This window comes from Mobula birostris, chromosome 13 (assembly GCF_030028105.1).
Source record: "Mobula birostris isolate sMobBir1 chromosome 13, sMobBir1.hap1, whole genome shotgun sequence".
In the NCBI taxonomy this organism is placed as follows: domain Eukaryota; kingdom Metazoa; phylum Chordata; class Chondrichthyes; order Myliobatiformes; family Myliobatidae; genus Mobula; species Mobula birostris.
Genome location: NC_092382.1, coordinates 102,852,467 through 102,871,150, shown reverse-complemented (window position 1 = coordinate 102,871,150; position 18,684 = coordinate 102,852,467). Strand labels below are relative to the sequence as shown.

The following is an 18,684-nucleotide window of genomic DNA, read 5'->3' as shown; positions in this document are numbered from 1 at the left end:
TCAGTCCCCATACGAATCCAACAGACGAACTCTACCTCGCCTACAAATCTGTTTCAGTCCCCAAACAAATCCCCGGTCCCACCCTTTCCCCACAGGCTTAGGACAGTCCCGAAATGAATCCCTCAGGCCTGCTCTCTACCCGCAAAACTTTGGCGTTCCCCGAATTAAGCTTCTCCCAACAGCTTCGTGTCAGCCTACAAACTAATCCCACTACACCACCCTCAACCCACAGACAGGCGTCCGCCGCAAAATTTGTCCAACTGACAAGCCCTCTCCCACAGACCTGCTTCAGTCCGCAAACTAATCCCACTGACCCACTCTTTGCACACAGTCTCCAAACTAATTCAATTGTCCCACTCTCTCCTCTCAGATCTCTGTCAGTCCGCAAAGTGATCGCGCTGCCCAACATTTTTTTTCTCACAGATCAATGTCAGTCCCACGTTCCCTCCATCTCCCCATAACGTCGTGTCACTTTCTGAACGAGTTCCGCTACTTCTTGCATTTCCCATAGCCCGGCGTCAGTCAGCAAAATAATGACTAATCCCAGGGTACTGATCTCTCCCTGGAGTTCCTGTCACACCTCAAAATATTCCCACGGCCCTACACTTCCTCGACAGACACGAATCGTTCCCCCGAATCGTGCCATCCTCTCCCGACAACCTCGTTCAGACTTGAAACAATCCCGATGGCCCCCGTCTTCCCGCAAACCTATTTCAGTCCGTAAACTAATCCAATTTTCTTCCATCAGTACCGTGTCATACCGGAATTCTCTCCCCACAGATGAGTCCAAATCTTACCCTTTTTTCGCATTTTCCAATTCATTATGAAATGGATATGGGTGGCATTAGCGTGGTAACAAAACTCCGTGAAATTAAATTCCTTTCATCAATGCCTAGAATGGAAAACTATCTACGGAGCCTCTCTCGGATTATTACATCAGGAGTGCGTGAAGGGAGAGTGCGGAGGAAGCTGCACTCTGTGTCTGACCACCAAATTGTGTGATAGGATGGCCTGGAGGAGGCTTCGTCTGTGTCTCACCGCGGGACTCTGTGATGAGAAGAGGTGGAGGAAGTTTCACTCTGTGTCGGACCACAGTCTTGTGTGATGCAAAGGTGCGGAGACAACTTCACTCGATGTCTGACCCCCCGAGTGTGTGATGGGACGGTGTGGAGGGAGCTTCAGTCAGTGTCTGACCCCGGTACTGTATGATGCCACACTGTGGAAGAAGCTTCGCTCTGTTTCTGACTCAAGGCGTCTGTGACGCGTCGGTGTGGAGGGAGCTTCACTCTGTGTCTAACCCTGTCGGTCTTTTTGCGAAACCAATGGTTCGCTCACTGTGGACTGTCACTTTAAGAGCGCTTGACTGAGAGGCGGGACCATGACGTCAGTCGCTGGCTGCCGTGGGTTTTGCAGGATAAACAAAGTGTGTGTGTGTGTGTGTGTGTGTGTGTGTGTGTGTGTGTGTGTGTGTGCGTGAGAGAGAAAAAGAAAGAGAGAGGGAGGGGAGAGAGAGAGAGACTGGGGAAACGGATAACTTCAGCTTGTCGCAGCTAAGACTTGGAACTCTGTTATGCCCACAAAGGTTGGTTGAACATCGGAACACGGTGCACAACGAATGTGTGACTGTCACTTCGTAGGATCCATAGGGGTGAATTTTAGGTTGCCAGGATATGCTGTGTGGTAACCTCTGGAAGACAATATTCCCGTGACAGGTCACTTTCGGTGATAATTCGTGTGTGCATTTGAAACGTCAGGTCGGACGAGACCTACGGCGACTGTCATCTCGTTTTACCAGCGTGATCCTGTGGAATATTTTGTACTTAACTTTTCTCTACGTTTTACCTTGGATTACAAATGTCTCTCTCCCATGATTTATTTCGTAGATTCATGAATATTCCTGCTTTACCATCTCAAGACGCTAAGACTTCCCCCGCCCCACCCCTTTCCAAGCTCAATAGTTATATTTACACACACATCTACACATAAAACCGTTAACTTTTGTTCATCTTTTTAAAGTTACTATGTTATACGTGGTTACTAATAAAGATAGTGGTTTTAACATCAAAACCAGACTCGCACATATATAGGGATGTACGGTGGGTGTCGATCATTCTGTCTTGTCGCATGGCCGCCTGGTGTGGAGGCTGCAACGCAGAGGGTCGCCATGGACCATAGAAGGTTCTAGACTCAGCCAGCTCCATCACGGGCACAACCCCCTCCTCCATCGAGGACATGTTCAAGAAGGAATGCCTCGGGAAGACCGCATCCATCAGCGAGGGCCCTCTCCCGCTGGGAAATGCCCTGTGCTCATCGGGACCATCGGGGAGGGGGTGCAGGAGTCGGGGAACTCAACAATTTGCAAGCAGTTACTTCCCCTCCGCCGTAAGATTGTGAACGCTCCCTGAACACTTAAACACTCCCTCCGTATTCATCTTTTTTGCAGTATTTATTAATTTTCCCAACTGTCGTCAATTTTACATGTTTGCACCGTACTGAGACACGTTCTGGTTTTACATAAGGTCGGTGAGGCCGCGCTGGGAGTACGGTGTTCAGTTCTGGTGGCTCTGAGTTCTGGAGAGAAAGCAAGAAGGGTGGGACTTTGTTCCTTGGAGCGTAGGTATGAAGCCAGGAGAGGCACAGATTGGGTAAATGTGCACAGTCTTTTTCCCCCGGGTTGGTGAACTGAGGGACAGTGTGCACAGAACTGAGGCGAGAGTGGGTGGAGGGAACCGAGAGAGGAGAGGCAGAGAATGGAGTCCGAGGGGGAGAGGAAGGGGGAGAAGCGGGATGAGTTGGGGAGAAGAAGGGCAGAGAGAGAAGAGGGGTGGAAAGGGGGAATAAATGGGGGGGGGGAGAGGGGAGTGCGGGGCAGGGAGGGGAGAAGAGTAGGCCAGATTGGGAAAGGGAGAGTAGCGGGGGAGAATGGGGATGCCAGTAGAGGAGGAGAATTGGGTAATTTGTACCACTCGCAACGCGCTCCCACTTGCCTGCTTCAGTCCGCAAACTATTCCCACTGACCCAATCTTGGCGCACAGTCTCCAAACCAATTCATTTCTCCCACTCTCTCCCCTTAGATCTCTCAGTTACCAAGGTAATCCCGCCGCCCATTTTTTTTTCTCACAAATCAGTTGAGTTCCACGTTCCCTCCATCTTCCCTTAACTTCGTGCCACTCTCTGAAGGAATTCCGCTGCATGTTGCATTCCCTCAGCCCTGCGTCAGTCAGAAAAAAATAATCGTAGGGTACTGATCTCTCCCCAGATTTCCTGCCAGACCTCAGGATATTCCCACTGCCCTACACTTCCTCTACCCTTCCCCAAAATATTCCCATTGAGCCATCAACTCCCGACAACCTCGTACCGACTTCAAACAGTCCCAGGGCCCCCTTCTGCCCACAAACATATTTCAGTCCGTAAACTAATCCAATTTTCTACCGACAGTACCGTGTCATCCCCTAGTTCTCACCACACAGATCAGTCCAAACCTTACCCTTTTTTGCATTTTCCAATTCAGTATGCGGGGATACGGGTGACATTAGAGTGCTAACAAAACTATGTGAAATTAAATTCCTTTGATTAATGCCTAGAATGGAAAACTATCCACGGAGCTTCTCTCGGATTACTACATCAGGAGTGTGTGAAGGGTCGGTGCGGAGGGAGCTTCACTCTGTGTCTGACCACCTAACTGTGTGATAAAACGGTATGGAGGTAGCTTAATTCTGTGTCTGACCTCGGGACTGTGTGATGAGGCGGGGTGGATGAAGTTTCACTCTGCGTCAGACCGGTAGCGTGTGGTGGGACGGTGAGGAGCGAGCTGCACGCTGTGCCTGACCCCGGGAGTGTGTGATTGGACGGTGTGGAGGGAGATTCGCTCTGTGTCTGACTCCGGGGGGTGTGATGGGACGGTGGAGAAGGAAGTTCACTCTGTGTATGACCCCGGGAGTGTGTGGTGGGACGGTGTGGAGAGAGCATCATTCTGTGTCTGACCACGGGAGTGTGTGATGGGTCGGTGTGGTTACGAACCCGCAGGTTTCGTTTACTGTGGACTGTCGCTTTAAGATCGCCCGTGGGAGGCGGGTTTATGACGTCAGTCACTGGTTGCCATGGTTTGTGCAGATTAAACACAGTGAGATTGAGAGAGAGACCTTCAGTCGCAGTAGAGAGAGGGAAAGGCTGGGGAAGCCGGTAGCCTCAGTTTGTCGCAGCTGAGGTTTGGAAATCTCCTGTGCCCAGAAGTGTGTTCTAAACATCGGAACACGGCACACAACGAATGTATGACTGTCACTTTGTACAATCCATAGAAGTGGATTTTGGGGTATCCGGTAGGACCACTTTTGTAGCCCTTGCCTGGGTATGCTGTGTGATAACCTCTGCAAGACGATATTCCCGTGAAACGGTCACTTTCGGTGATAATTCGTATGTGCATTTGGAATGACACTGTTATCTCGTTTTACCAGCGTGATATCTGTGGAATATTTGTACTGACCCTTTCCCTCTACGTTTTACATTGGATTACAAAACTCTCTCCCATAATTTATTTCGTGGATTACTGAACATTCCTGCTTTTCCATCTCAAGATGCTAAGCCTCCCCACCGCAGCTTAATAGTTACATTTACGCACATATCTACACATAACACGGTTAACTTTTGTTTATCTTGATTAAGTTACTATATTATAAGTAGTTACTAATAAAGATAGTGGATTTAACATCAAAACCAGACTCGCACATTTCTAAAGATGTACGGTGTCGAGCATTCTGGCTTGTCGCATGGCCGCCTGGTGTGGAGGCTGCAACGCAGAGGGTCGCCATGGACCACAGAAGGTTCTAGACTCAGCCAGCTCCATCACGGGTACATCGAGGACATGTTCAAGAAGGAATGCCTCGGGAAGACCGCATCCATCAGCGAGGGCCCTCTCCCGCCGGGAAATGCCCTGTGCTCATCGGTACCATCGGGGAGGGGTACAGGAGCCAGGAAACACGACAATTTACAAGCAGTTGCTTCCCTCCGATATCAGATAGCGAACGCTCCCTGAACACTTAAACACTCCCTCGGTATTCACCTTTTTGCAGTATTTATTAATTTTCCCAATTGTCGTGAATTTTATATCTTTGTACCGCGCTGAAGCCACGCTGTGGTTGTACAAAAGGTCGGTGAGGCCGCGCTGGGAGTACGGTGTTCAGTTCTGGTCGCGCTGCTGTAGGAAAGATGCCACTGAACTGGAAAGAGCGCAGAGGGAGATTTACGAGGATGTTGCCGGGACTCGAGGGTCTGAGTTATGGAGAGAAGGCATGAAGGATGGGGCTTTGTTCCTTGGAGCGTAGGTATGAAGCCAGGAGAGGCACAGACAGGGTGAATGTGCACAGACTTTTCCTCTTTGTTGGTGAACTGAGGGCCAGTGCGTACAGAATTGAAGCGAGAGTTGGTGGAGGGAACCAGAGAGGGGAGGCAGAAAATGAGGTCCGTGGAGGAGAGGAAAGAAGAGAAGTGGAATGAGTTGGGGATTAGAAGGGCAGAGGGTGAAGAGGGTTGGAAAGGGGGAGTAAATGTGGGTGGCGGAGATGGGGAGAGCGGGGCCGAGAGGAAAGAAGAGTAGTTCGGATGGTGGGAGAGGGAGTAGTGGGGGAGAATGGGGATGAGAGTAAAGGAGGAGAATGGGGTAAGTGTTAGGGCAGAGAGGCTGGGAAGGGATAAAAGGATGGGGAGGTGAGAGAGGGGTAGATTGAATGGGGTGGAGTGGGGTGTTGTCATTTGATTGAAGTCGGTCCCACGGGGTGTTGACAGAGACTTTGGATCTCTTCAGGAATATCTGGGTATAAATGTGCAGACTTCTCGCAGATGAATCTCTGTTTCCTTTTACAACTGTAGCTCTGTGAGTCCGAGTCGCACTTAATGCAGGTGGGGGATCCATAGTATGTCTTGTACAGTAGATAAGAGGAAAAAATCCTATCAAAGAGAGTTAAACAATTTCATAGAACATAGAACATAGAAGAATACAGCACAGTACAGACCCTTCGGCCTACAATGTTCTGTCGACCCTCAAACCCTGCATCCCATATAACCTCCCAACTTAAATTCCTCCGTATATTTGTCCAGTAGTCTCTTAAACTTCATTAGTGTATCTGCCTCCACCACTGACTCAGGCAGTGCATTCCACCCACCAACCACTCTCTGAGTGAAAAAAAACATCCTCTAATATCCCCCTTGAACTTCCCACCCCTCACCTTAAAGCCATGTCCTCTTGTATTGAGCTGTGGTGCCTTGGGGAAGAGGCGCTGGCTATCCACTCTCCCGATCTCTTTTATCATCGTGTACACCTCAATCATTTCTCCTCTCATCCTCCTTCTCTCCAAAGAGTAAAAGCTTATCTCCCTTAATCTCTGATCATAATGCATACTCGCAAACCAAGCAGCATCCTGGTAAATCTCTTCTGTACCCTTTCCAAAGTTTCCACATCCTTCCTATACTGAGGAGACCAGAACTGGACACAGTTCTCCAAGTGTGGCCTGACCAGAGTTTTATAGAGCTGTATCATTACATCGCGACTCTTAAACTCTATCCCTCGACTTAAGAAAGCTAACATCCCATAAGCTTTCTTAACTGCCCTATCCACCTGTCAGGCAACTGTCAACAAAGACAAAAAAGATCCAGCAGAGAACTAGGGACCAAAGTAATCTCAGTAATCCACTCTCTCCCCACAGCCCAGGGATCTTGGCCGTGCGAGTCTCATTACACCGCGCTCCCCTACAATCCCGAGTTAGTTCCCATATTAATCCCACTGCACCACCTTCTCCTGAGAACCCTCTATCAGTCAACAGACTAATCTCACTGACCCACTCTCTCCCCACAGATCTGTGTCAGCACTCAAACTAATCCCACTGACCCACTCTCCCCATTGCTTCGTGTCAGTCTGAAAAATAATCCCACTGCCCAACTTTCTCCCCACGGTCTCGTGTCAATCTCACCCCACCGACCTGTAACAGCCCAAACCTCACCCGTCTCCGCAATTTTCAATCCAGTGATATCTGTATTCGGAGTCGAAAGAACTGGAAACAAAATCCTGTGAAATTAAATTCTTTTGTTTAATGTGCATGTAACGCCCTGGGAAAAGTTTCACTGCTGATGTAATGTTTTTTTTGCAGCCGCAGTGTGTTTGGGTTATGTCTGGAGATAACGGGGCCTTGTGAATGTGTGGCGTCCCATGATAGGAGGGGTGTTCGTTCTTGTGTGACCGAGTGCGTGGAATTCGCGGGCTTTTGTTAGAGAAAAGATGCAAAGACAAGATGCCAGAACGGGGAACTCGTAGACTGCAGATCTGAGCTGACTTGGAATGCGGTCGGGAGTTCGACGACGCCCCGGGGGAAATCGATAGAGAACGAACGGACGGAAAACATTCAGCTACAAGGAGCACATTAGACACTTTCGTTAAAATGGGCCCTTTTTCTCTCTGTTTTCGATGCTAACCAGACAGACAAATTAAGAATCATTAAGCTCTATCGTTTAATTGCATATGGTGTACTGCTCGTTATTTCGTGGGATTGATTTGTAACCAGGCAACACATCACGCAACGTCCACACAAACGAGATTTCTCAGTTGGGCCGGGCCCGAGGCAGTGATACCCCCGACCCCCAGACAAACGCATGCTGGTCGATCCTGAGAGTTATATTTATCCTCTCTCCATGCCTGACCAGGCGAAAAAGTAAAGAGATGCACGGAGATGGAATCACCCAGTGTCTAATCCCAGGGATGTGTAATGGGCCGGTGTGGTGGCAGCTTCACTCTGTGTGTACCCCGGAGGTATGTGATTTCATGGTGTGGAGGGAGGTTCACTTTCTGTCTGACCCTGGGAGTGTGAGGTGGGACTGTGTGGAGGGAGATTCACACTGCGTCTGACCCCGGGAGTATGCGATGTCATGGTGTGGAGGGAGATTCACCCTGTGTCTGACCCGAGAGTGTGTGATGGGACGGTGTGGAGGGAGATTCATTCTGTCTCTGACCCCGGGAGTGTGTGATGGGACGGTGTGGAGGGAGATTCACTCTGTGTCTGACCCCGGGAGTGTGTGATGGGACGGTGTGGAGGGAGATTCACTCTGTGTCTGACCCCGGGAGTGTGTGATGAGACGGTGTGGAGGGTGATTCACTCTGTGTCTGACCCCGGGAGTGTGTGATGGGACGGTGTGGAGGGAGCTTCACTCTGTGTCTGACCCCGGGAGTGTGTGATGAGAGGGTGTGGAGGGAGATTCACTCTATGTCTGACCCCGGGAGTGTGTGATGGGACGGTGCGGAGGGAGATTCACTCTGTGTCTGACCCCGGGAGTGTGTGATGGGACGGTGTGGAGGGAGATTCACTCTGTGTCTGACCCCGGGAGTGTGTGATGGGACCGTGTGGAGGAAGCTTCACTCTGTGTCTGACCCCGGGAGTGTGTGATGGGACGGTGTGGAGGGAGCTTCACTCTGTGTCTGACCCCGGGAGTGTGTGATGGGACGGAGAGGAGGGAGATTCACTCTGTGTCTGACCCCGGGAGTGTGTGATGAGACGGTGTGGAGGGAGATTCACTCTGTGTCTGACCCCGGGAGTGTGTGATGAGACGGTGTGGAGGGAGATTCACTCTGTGTCTGACCCCGAGAGTGTGTGATGGGACCGAGAGGAGGGAGATTTACTCTGTGTCTGACCCCGGGAGTGTGTGATGAGACGGTGTGGAGGGAGATTCACTCTGTGTCTGACCCCGGGAGTGTGTGATGGGACGGTGTGGAGGGAGCTTCACTCTGTGTCTGACCCCGGGAGTGTGTGATGGGACGGAGAGGAGGGAGATTCACTCTGTGTCTGACCCCGGGAGTGTGTGATGAGACGGTGTGGAGGGAGATTCACTCTGTGTCTGACCCCGGGAGTGTGTGATGAGACGGTGTGGAGGGAGATTCACTCTGTGTCTGACCCCGGGAGTGTGTGATGGGACGGAGAGGAGGGAGATTCACTCTGTGTCTGACCCCGGGAGTGTGTGATGGGACGGTATGGAGGGAGATTCACTCTGTGTCTGACCCCGGGAGTGTGTGATGGGACGGTGCGAAGGGAGATTCACTCTGTGTCTGACCCCGGGAGTGTGTGATGGGACGGTGCGGAGGGAGATTCACTCTGTGTCTGACCCCGGGAGTGTGTGATGGGACGGTGTGGAGGGAGATTCACTCTGTGTCTGACCCCGGGAGTGTGTGATGGGACGGTGTGGAGGGAGATTCACTCTGTGTCTGACCCCGGGAGTGTGTGATGAGACGGAGAGGAGGGAGATTCACTCTGTGTCTGACCCCGGGAGTGTGTGATGATACGGTGTGGAGGGAGATTCACTCTGTGTCTGACCCCGGGAGTGTGTGATGGGACGGTGTGGAGGGAGATTCACTCTGTGTCTGACCCCGGGAGTGTGTGATGAGACGGTGTGGAGGGAGATTCACTCTGTGTCTGACCCCGGGAGTGTGTGATGAGACGGTGTGGAGGGAGATTCACTCTGTGTCTGACCCCGGGAGTGTGTGATGGGACGGTGTGGAGGGAGATTCACTCTGTGTCTGACCCCGGGAGTGTGTGATGAGACGGTGTGGAGGGAGATTCACTCTGTGTCTGACCCCGGGAGTGTGTGATGAGACGGTGCGGAGGGAGATTCACTCTGTGTCTGACACCGGGAGTGTGTGATGGGACGGTGTGGAGGGAGATTCACTCTGTGTCTGACCCCGGGAGTGTGTGATGGGAGGGTGTGGAGGGAGATTCACTCTGTGTCTGACCCCGGGAGTGTGTGATGAGACGGTGTGGAGGGACTTCATGCTGTCACACTCAAGAACTTCCATAGTCCTACCTTCGAGAACATTCTGACAGGCTGCATCTCTGTCTGGTATGGAGGTGCTACTGCACAGGACCGAGAGAAGCTGCAAAGGTTTGTAAATCTTGTCAACTCCATCTTTGGGACTCGCCGACAAAGTACCCAGGATACTTTCAGGGAGCGGTGCCTCAGGAAGCTAGCGTCCATTTTTAGGACCCTCCAGCACCCAGGGCATGCCCTTTTCTCACTGTTACCATCAGGTAGCAGGTACAGCAGCCCTAAGGCACACACTCAGCGATTCAGGAACAGCAACTTCTCCTCCGCCATCCGATTCAAAAATGGACTTTGAAGCTTTGGACACTACCTCACTTTTTTAAAAATGTACAGTTTTCTGTGCACTTTTTAATAATCTATTCAATATACGTAATTGATTTGCTTGTTTATTTATTGTTCTCTCTCTCTCGCTCCCTCTCTCTCTCTCTATACCTCTCTCCCTTCTGCTGTATTATGTATTGCATTGAACTGCTGCTGCTATGTTAACAAATTTCACGTCACATGCCGGTGATAATAAACCCGATTATGATTCTCATTCTGGAGGGAGTTTCACTCTGTGTCTATCCCCGGGAGTGTGTGATGGGACGGTGTGGAATGATTGAATCTATGTTAGTCCACGGGAGTGTGTGATTGTTGTTTATATCTCCTCTCACGGTGTGACACTTACCCTTTCCACGTTTGAATTTATTTCCAGGAGCCTTGCATCAAATTTTGAACAATGTTCCCTCGCTCCATCATAAGAATTCTCCAACCTGGATATTAAATAACACCGATCTTCATTGTCAATCCAGTCCTGGGGACACGTTTGCTCTGCAAATCAGGAACAAGCAACACTGAATGTGCCTCCATACCTCCAATTGCACCGGCTGGGAACAGAGGGAAGTCAACCTCCATGTACAACGTCCCATCCCAGATTCGAGCAACACACATCGAAGTTGCTGTTGAACCCAGCAGTCGAGGCAGCATCTCCAGGAAGAGGTACAGTCGACGTTTCAGGCCGAGACGCTTCGTTAGGACTAACTGAAGTAAGAGTTAGTAAGAGATTTGGAAGTGGGAGGGGGAGGGGAGATCCAAAATGACAGGAGGAGTTAGTCCTGACGAAGGGTTTCGGACTAAAACGTCGATGTACCTCTTCCTAGAGATGCTGCCTGGCCTACTGTGGTCACCAGCAACTTTGATGTCTGTTGCTTGAATTTCCAGCGTCTGCTGAAATCCTCTTGTTTGCCATCCCGGATTCAGACAGCAGGTGTCGCTGCTCTCACACCGTCCCATCAAAAACTCTTCCGACGGCCAGACCCAGAATGAAGCTCCCTCCACACCGCCCCATCACACACTCCCAGGGTCAGACACACAGAATTAATGTCCCTCCACACCGCCCCATCACACACTCCCAGGGTCAGACACACAGAATTAATGTCCCTCCAAACCGTCCTATCACACACTCTCGGGGTTAGACACAGAGAAAATCTCCCTCCACATCGTCGCATCACACACTCCCGAAGTCAGTCATAGAGTGAAGCTCCCTTCATACCGTCCCATCACACACTCCCGGGGCCAGACACAGAGTGAAACTACCTCCGTACCGTCCCATCACGCACTCCTGGTGTCAGACACAGAGTGAAGCTCCCTCCACTCCGTCCCATCGCACACTCCTGGGGTCAGACACAGAGTGAATCTCACTCCACACCGCCCCATCACACAGTGCCGGGGTGGGATACAGAGTAAAACTCCCTCCAGCCTATCCCATCACACACTCCCGGCATAAGAGACGGAGTGAAGCTCTCAACCTCCTCCCTCCCCCTATCTCACCCCCACCCCCACCCTCCTGTGATGAGAAGCACGAGCAGCGGGGGATGTCGTCTCACCTCTTCTGCTGGTGAGGTACTGGCAAATCTGAACTTTGTTTTCAGAGATGGTTTTGTACTTCGTTTCGAGCTGATTGAATTGACGATGGAGATCGGTGTGTGTTTGATTCAGCTCTGAGAGATCGGAGTTGAGGACGGTAATGTTGTTTTCGAGTTTGGAGAGGTTGTTGTTGAGGACGGAAATATTCTTCAGACAGTTTCTCTGGGAGAGATCCAGGCGGGAATTCTCAGATGTCCTGGATTTAACGGTTGAGTTCAACTCACGAACTTGCTGTTGACATTGGCGCTGGCTCCTGTTCATCTCCTGATGTTGTTCCCAAAGTCTCCGGTAGTTTCGGTCGGAGCCAATCAGAGACTGACGAGTCTGTGATGCTGAGGGTGATGGTAAGGGGTGTGTCAGTGGCACGGTGTGAGGTGTGTCCCTGTCAGAGTGAGGGGTGTGTGGTTCACAGTGAGGGGCCTCACTGTGACACTGTGAGCGGAGTATCGGCGTCACGCACAGGGGTGTAACAGTGTCACGGAGAGAGTTGTGTCGATGTCACAGTGAGTGAAGGGTCAGTGTCACGGTGAAGGAGCTGCAAATATTATGGTGTGGAGTGTGTAAGAGTCACAATGAGGAAAGTGTCGGTGTCACGGTGACGGGACTCTCGGTGTTACGGTGAGGGGCGTGATGATGTCTCAGAGTGGAGCGTGCCGGAGTCACGGTGAGGAGCGTGACGGTGTCACTCTGTGGGCAGTGTCAGTGGCTGTGTGGGGTGTGTAAGTGTCACGGTAAGGGGAGTGCCGGTGTAATAGTGTGGGCTTGACAGTGTCACGGGGAGGGATATGTGTCGGTGTCACGGTGAGGGGTATGTGTCGGTGTCACGGTGAGGAGTGTGTCGGTGTCACTGTGTTCGCAGGTTTAGCGTCAAGTTGTGGGGAGTATCGGTGTCACAGTGAGGGAACAGTCAATGTGACGGTGCGGAGAGCTTCGGGATCACGGTGTTGGAAGTGCCAATGTCACAGTGAGTGGTGTGGTGGTGTCACAGAGAGGGGATTGCCGGTGTCACAGTGATGTGAGAGTCGCTATCACGCAGATTGCTCTGTCACTGTTACAGTGAACGGTGTGTCGGTGTGACAATGAGCGGTTTATCAGTGTTACGGAAAGGGTTGTGACGGTGTCACAGTGAGTGAAGTGTCGGTGTTACGGTGGAGGGCGTATCAGTGTTTCTATGTGCAGTGTATAAGTGTCACGGTGAAGAGAGAGGCGGTGTCACAGTGAGGGAAGTGTCCGTGTCACAGTGAGGGGGAGTGTCAGTATCACGGTGTGGGCCGTGAGAATTTCACGGTGTGGGGACGGCCGGTGTCACGGTGAAGTGTGTTACTGTATCCTTGTGAGGGGAGACTCAGTCTTATGATGTGGGGTGTGTCGGTGTCACTGTGAGGGGTGTGTCGATGTCACTGTGGGAGGCGTGTCGGTGTCACGGTGAGGTTATGCGCTAACATTTCATCCCACTCTGTTTGTTTATGGTCTGACTCCTGCCGGAGCTCGTTCGACTCACCATGGATCGAGAGGCCGGCCACTATCGCGACGAGGATGGATGTAACGAGGCAGAGTAGGCAGATCTTATGGTACGCTCTATTTCCGATGTTTTCTTTCGACTCTTGTTTATGCGGACCTGTAGAGAGAACTTTCAGTTTGTGCGTGAATTCAGCCGTGACTCCCACTGGGACTCGCTTCCACCCACGATCCACGCTGTCTCCTTCCATCACGATCACCCTCTCCCTCTCTCAATCTCAGCTATTGTCAGCCGTCGTCGCTGAGAGGCCAAATTCCTTGGCTTGTGTTTGGCTGACGGGAGTCTGACGGATTCCAGAGATCAGTCGGATCTCCCCGGAGCCTCCTCCGCTCTATAGGAAGCAACCCATGTGTCCGACCTCTCGTTGTAACACATGCCATCGAATCCAGGCAGCATCCTGTTACACCTCTCTGGTGGGTACCCAGCGCCTTAACATACATCCGATAATCTGGTGACCAGAGCTGCATACGAAACGCCTGATTCATACTAACTGGTGATGTTTATAAAGTTGCAACATAACTCCCTGACATTTGTATTCAATGCCTCGACTAATAAAGACAAGAATTCCTTAAGCCTTCTTGAAGAGCAGATCGTATCTAACAAGCCTGATAGAGTTTTTTGAGAAGGTGACCGGGCATATAGATGAGGGTATCGATGTGGATGTGATCTCTATGGATTTTAGTAAGACATTTGACAAGGTTCCACACGGCAGGCTTATTGAGAAGGTCAGAAGGCATGAGATCCAGGGAGGTTTGGCCAGGTGGATTCAGAAAGGGCTTGCATGCAGAAGGCATAAGGTCGTGGTGGAGGGAATACATTCGGATTGGAGGGTTGTGACTCGAGGTGTCGCACAAGGATCCGTTCTGGGATCTCTACGTTTCGTGATTTTTATTAACGACCTGGATGTGGGGGTGGAAGGCTGGGTTGGTAAGCTTGCAGACGAAACAAAGGTTGGTGGTGTTATGGAGAGTGTAGAGGATTGTCAAAGATTGCAGAGAGACATTGATTGGATGCAGAAGTGGGCTTAGAAGTGGCAGATGGAGTTCAACCCGGAGAAATGTGAGGTGGTACACATTGGAAGGACAAACTCCAAGGCAGAGTACAAACTAAATGGCAGGATACTTCGTAGTGTGGAGGAGCAGAAGGATCGGGGGGTACATGTCCACAGATCTCTGAAAGTTGCCTCACAGGTGGATAGGGTAGTTAAGAAACTTATGGGGTTTTAGCTTTCATATGTCGAGGGATAAGAGTTTAAGAGTCTCGGGGTAATGATGCAGCTCTATAAAGCTCTGGTTAGGCCACACTTGGAGTACTGTGTCCATTTCTGATCGCCTCACTATAGGAAGGATGTGGAAGCATCTGAAAGGGTACCAAGGAGATTTACCAGGATGTTGCCTGGTTTAGAGAGTATGCATTATAATCAGAGATTAAAGGAGCAAGTGTTTTACTCTTTGGAGAGAAGGAGGATGAGAGGAGACATTATGGAGGTACACAAAATATTAAGACGAATAGATACAGTGAACAGCCAGCTCCTCTTCCTCTGGGAGCCACTGCTCAGTACAAGTGGACTTGGCTTTAAGGTAAGGGGTGGGAAGTTCAAGGAGGATATTAGAGGAAGGTTTTTTACTCAGACACTGGTGGGTGAGTGGAATGCACTGCCTGAGTCAGTGGTGAAGTTAGATGCACTACTGAAATATAAGAAAATACTAGACAGGTGTATGGAGGAATTTAAGGAGGGGGGTTACATTGCAGGCAGGTTTTGAGAGCCAGGACAACATTGTGGGCCGAAGGGCCTGTACTGTGCTGTGCTCTTCTATCTTCTATGTTCTATCACCATCCTTTCAAACTGTGTAGCCGCGATCAGGGAGCTATGAACATGAACCTCAAGTTCCGATGCCCATCTAGAGTAAGACACAGCATTGTGGGCCGAAGGGCCTGTACTGTGCTGAGGTTTTTTGTGTTTCTACATGTTTCAACACTCTTTAGGTTCTTGGCTTGGACAGTGTGTCATTTCTTTCATTTGACCTGCAAAGGTGCAACATTTTAAATTGTCTGGGTTAAACTCCATCTGCCCGGTCTCCAAACCATATCCGTAACTAATCTACGTCCGAATGAATTCTTTGCCAGTTTTCTCCGCTCTCCACAGCACCGCCTCTCGCCGTATCATCTGCAAACCTACTAACCGACGCATCTACCATCTCATTCAGATCATTTATATACACTTAGGCGCCGAGTGGTAATGTTGCAGCTGTATAGGACCCCGGTCAGACCCCACTTGGAGTACTGCGCTCAAATCTGGTCGCCTCACTATCGGAAAGACGTGGAAACAATAGAAAGGGTGCAGAGGAGATATACAAGGATGTTGCCTGCATTGGGTAGCACGTCTTAAGAGAACAGGTTGAGTGAATCAACCTTTTCTCTTTGGAGCGACGGAAGATGAGAAGTGACTTGATAGAGGTATACAAGATAATGAGAGGCATTGGTCGTGTGGATAGTCAAAGGCTTTTTCCCAGGGCTGAAATTGCTAACACAAAAGGCCTGTTTTAAAGTGGTTGGAAGTTGGTACAGAGGAGATGTCAGGCGTGAGATTTTTACGCAGAGAATGGTGAGTGCGTGGAATGGGCTGCAGGCGGCGGTGGTGGAGACGGAAACGATAGGGTCTTTGAAGAGACTCCTGGATGGCTACAGGGAGCTTAGAACAATAGAGGGCTATGGGTAAAGCCCAGGTAGTTCTAAGGTAGGGGCATCTTCGACACAGCTTTGTGGGCTGGAGGGCCTGTATTGTGATGTTTTCTTTCTATATTTCTATGTTTCTAACCCCAGCCACCTATACTTTCGTCCAGATCATTTATGTAGATCACAGACAGGGATTTAATGGGGAGCCGAGTGACAACCATTTGTTACCCAGATGGTGGTCAGTCTATGGAACGAGCTGACAGAGGAAGTGGTCGAGGCAGAAACTTAGTCACGTGGGACTACGACACGTGATCCTTGCGGAATGACGTCATCTCTGCGAACTCTGACCTGTTTGTGCAGTGGTTGGCAGACCGCCGGGTCCCGAGGCAATGGGAGGATCCTCGTCCTCATCGATGCAAGGTTCCTCTTTCCGAAAGTTCAGCTCTGAGTAGGTGCAGTTCAGACAGTCTGGGGGAGAGATTCGGACCGGCAGATAAGGAAGACAGTGAGAGCGGTAGAGAATGGAGGAGGGTGTCGGGGAGAGAGAGAACAGAGAGGGGGGCAAGTGAGGGGGGGAGAGGTGATGAGACAGCGAGAAAGAAGGTGAGGTGGAGGGGGGGAAGAGAGGAGACACACAGGGAGGCAGAAGGTGAGAGTGATGGACAGAGAGAGGGAGACAGCGATAGCGGCGTTGGGCGGGAGATGCGAGAGAAAGAATAGGGAGGGAGAACGTGGAGAGAAAGGCGGACACAGAGGGTGAGAGAGAGGGGAGAGAGACGGAGACATTGAGAGGACAGGGAGAGGTGTGAGAGAGAGCGAAAGAGAGGGGGATTGAGATTGGAGAGAAGGGGAGGAGAAAAGTGCGAGAGGGATGTGGAAGAAACTTTAAGAGTGAGAGGCAAGAGCGAGGGGAGAGAGGGTCGGGGAAAAGAAGAGAGGCGTGGACAGAGAGGAAGAGAAGGCGCAGGGAAGATAACCGGCAAAGTTGGGGACAGAGAGAGATGAGAAGACCGGGGGGAGTGAACGGGGAAGGATGAGAGGGAGCGCAGAAGGATGAGGAGATGGGAGGCAGAGGGGACAAATGAGAGAGGACGAACAGAAAGGATCAGTGGGAGACAGCAGGCAAAACAGGGAGAGAGGGAGAGAGAGGGAGAAAGGAGAGTGTAGGAGGAGGTCGGGAAGGGATAGAAGGGGAAAGAGGGATAAGAGAATGGTGTAAGAAAAGGGAGAGAGTGCTAAAGTATTTAAACCGCGTTCCCTCCAAACCGTCTCTCCCACTGTGTCACGTCTCACCACCCCGACATGGCGCTCACTCATCTCCGCCTCCACCCCCTCCCCACACCCAGGAGCGCTTTCTCCTGATTGCCCCTTCCTCCACACGGCACATCCCATGTTATCTCTCCTCACTGATCCTTCCCACAGCACTCTCTCCTCAAACCATCCCACGGCACTCCCTCTAAACCGCCTCTCCCAGGGCGTTCACTCCTCCCTGCACTCTCCCTACCGCCTCTCCCACACAGATCCCCTTCCACATACACACACCATATTCTCTCCCACGCGTTCCCTCCGTCTTCTGCTCAAACAGGGAATCGGTAGGGTCAACTGTGCGCTTGCCCTGAGATCTCTAGAAAGGATTGGACACATCAGCTAGACACAGTCAAACCAACAAAGATAAAACTGACCTCCATCTGTCCGGACCCGGGGCGCTGAGAGGGTCTTGACATTAAGTTCCGCGTACGATACATCAGGTTCAGCTGGGGACGGAACAGTGAGAGTCTGAAACAGGGTGAGGCTCCCTCCACACCGTCCCATCACACACACACCTGGAGTCAGACACAGAGTAAATCTCCCTCCACACCGTCCCATCACACACAACCCCGGGGTCAGACACACAGTGTGAATCTCCCTCCACACAGTCCTATCACACACTCCCGGGTCAGACACAGAGTGAATCTCCCTCCACACCATCCCATCACACACTCCCGGGGGTCAGACACAGAGCGAAGCTCCCTCCCTCCGTCTCTCTGTCTCTCTCACCTGGGGAAAGAGACTGTGCGTCCGTCTTTGTAAACTTCACATTCATGTAAGTCTCGCTGTCGTCCATGCTGTCGAGCGTCCTCGGCGTCTCTGAGCTCAGAAAGGGGAAGCAACCGTTGGCAGAGGAAGCCCGTGTTGACAAGCGTGTCCGACCGAACACCAACGAACAACAGATGAGCAGCTGCTAAGGAGAGGAACCGAGAACAGGCGGAGGAAGTGCGGGGAGGAGAGAGGATGGGAGCGTTAGAGAAAGTGTTTAGTGCGGCGGGGAGGAGAGTGAAGAGGGTGACAGGGAGTGTTGGGAGTGAGCGAACTGAGAGCGATAGAGACGGGGAAAGGAGGGAGGGAGAAAGGAGAGAAATAGAGAGAGGGAGATTCGGAGGGAGATTGGGAGGGAGAAGGGGAAAAGAGAGGGCGAGCAAACGGGGTGAAGAGAGGGAGATAGAGATAGAATGAGAGGGAACGGATAGGAGGAAAGGGAGGAGAGAGTGAGCGATCTAGAAAGAAGAGAGTGCAGGAAGGGGAGGGATGAGGGAGAAGGAATCTAGACGATGGAGGGAGAGAGGAATCCGAAGGGGAGAGAGGGAAAAGGAAAGGAAGGAGGGAAGTAGAGAAGGAGGGCAGGTATGAGCAAGGACGGAATGTCGGAGGGATTTCTGTCACTCATACAGAGCTTCCCTTGTCCTGGAGATTTG

At 51.3% G+C, this 18,684-nt stretch overlaps 1 protein-coding gene across 5 annotated transcripts; it reads right to left on the bottom strand.

The window, feature by feature from the left end:
• Positions 1-4,995: 4,995 nt before the first annotated feature.
• On the bottom strand, positions 4,996-18,285 carry LOC140207228 (uncharacterized). 5 transcript variants are annotated; one of them, XM_072275648.1, is made up of 8 exons: positions 17,990-18,283; positions 17,635-17,706; positions 16,301-16,420; positions 13,259-13,375; positions 11,718-12,089; positions 10,520-10,662; positions 6,993-7,057; positions 5,001-5,915 (listed from the first exon to the last, which is right to left on the bottom strand). In XM_072275648.1, exons 1-8 carry the CDS (start codon positions 18,054-18,056, stop codon positions 5,240-5,242), a joined length of 1,632 nt encoding a protein of 543 aa, XP_072131749.1. In that variant the 5' UTR covers positions 18,057-18,283; the 3' UTR covers positions 5,001-5,239. The 5 variants fall into 5 exon arrangements, with proteins under 5 accessions (XP_072131751.1, XP_072131752.1, XP_072131749.1 ...); XM_072275649.1 differs by having other exon boundaries at positions 5,661-5,943; positions 17,990-18,282; XM_072275652.1 differs by lacking the exon at positions 6,993-7,057 and having other exon boundaries at positions 5,794-5,943; positions 17,990-18,282.
• Between the last annotated feature and the right edge of the window lie 399 nt (positions 18,286-18,684).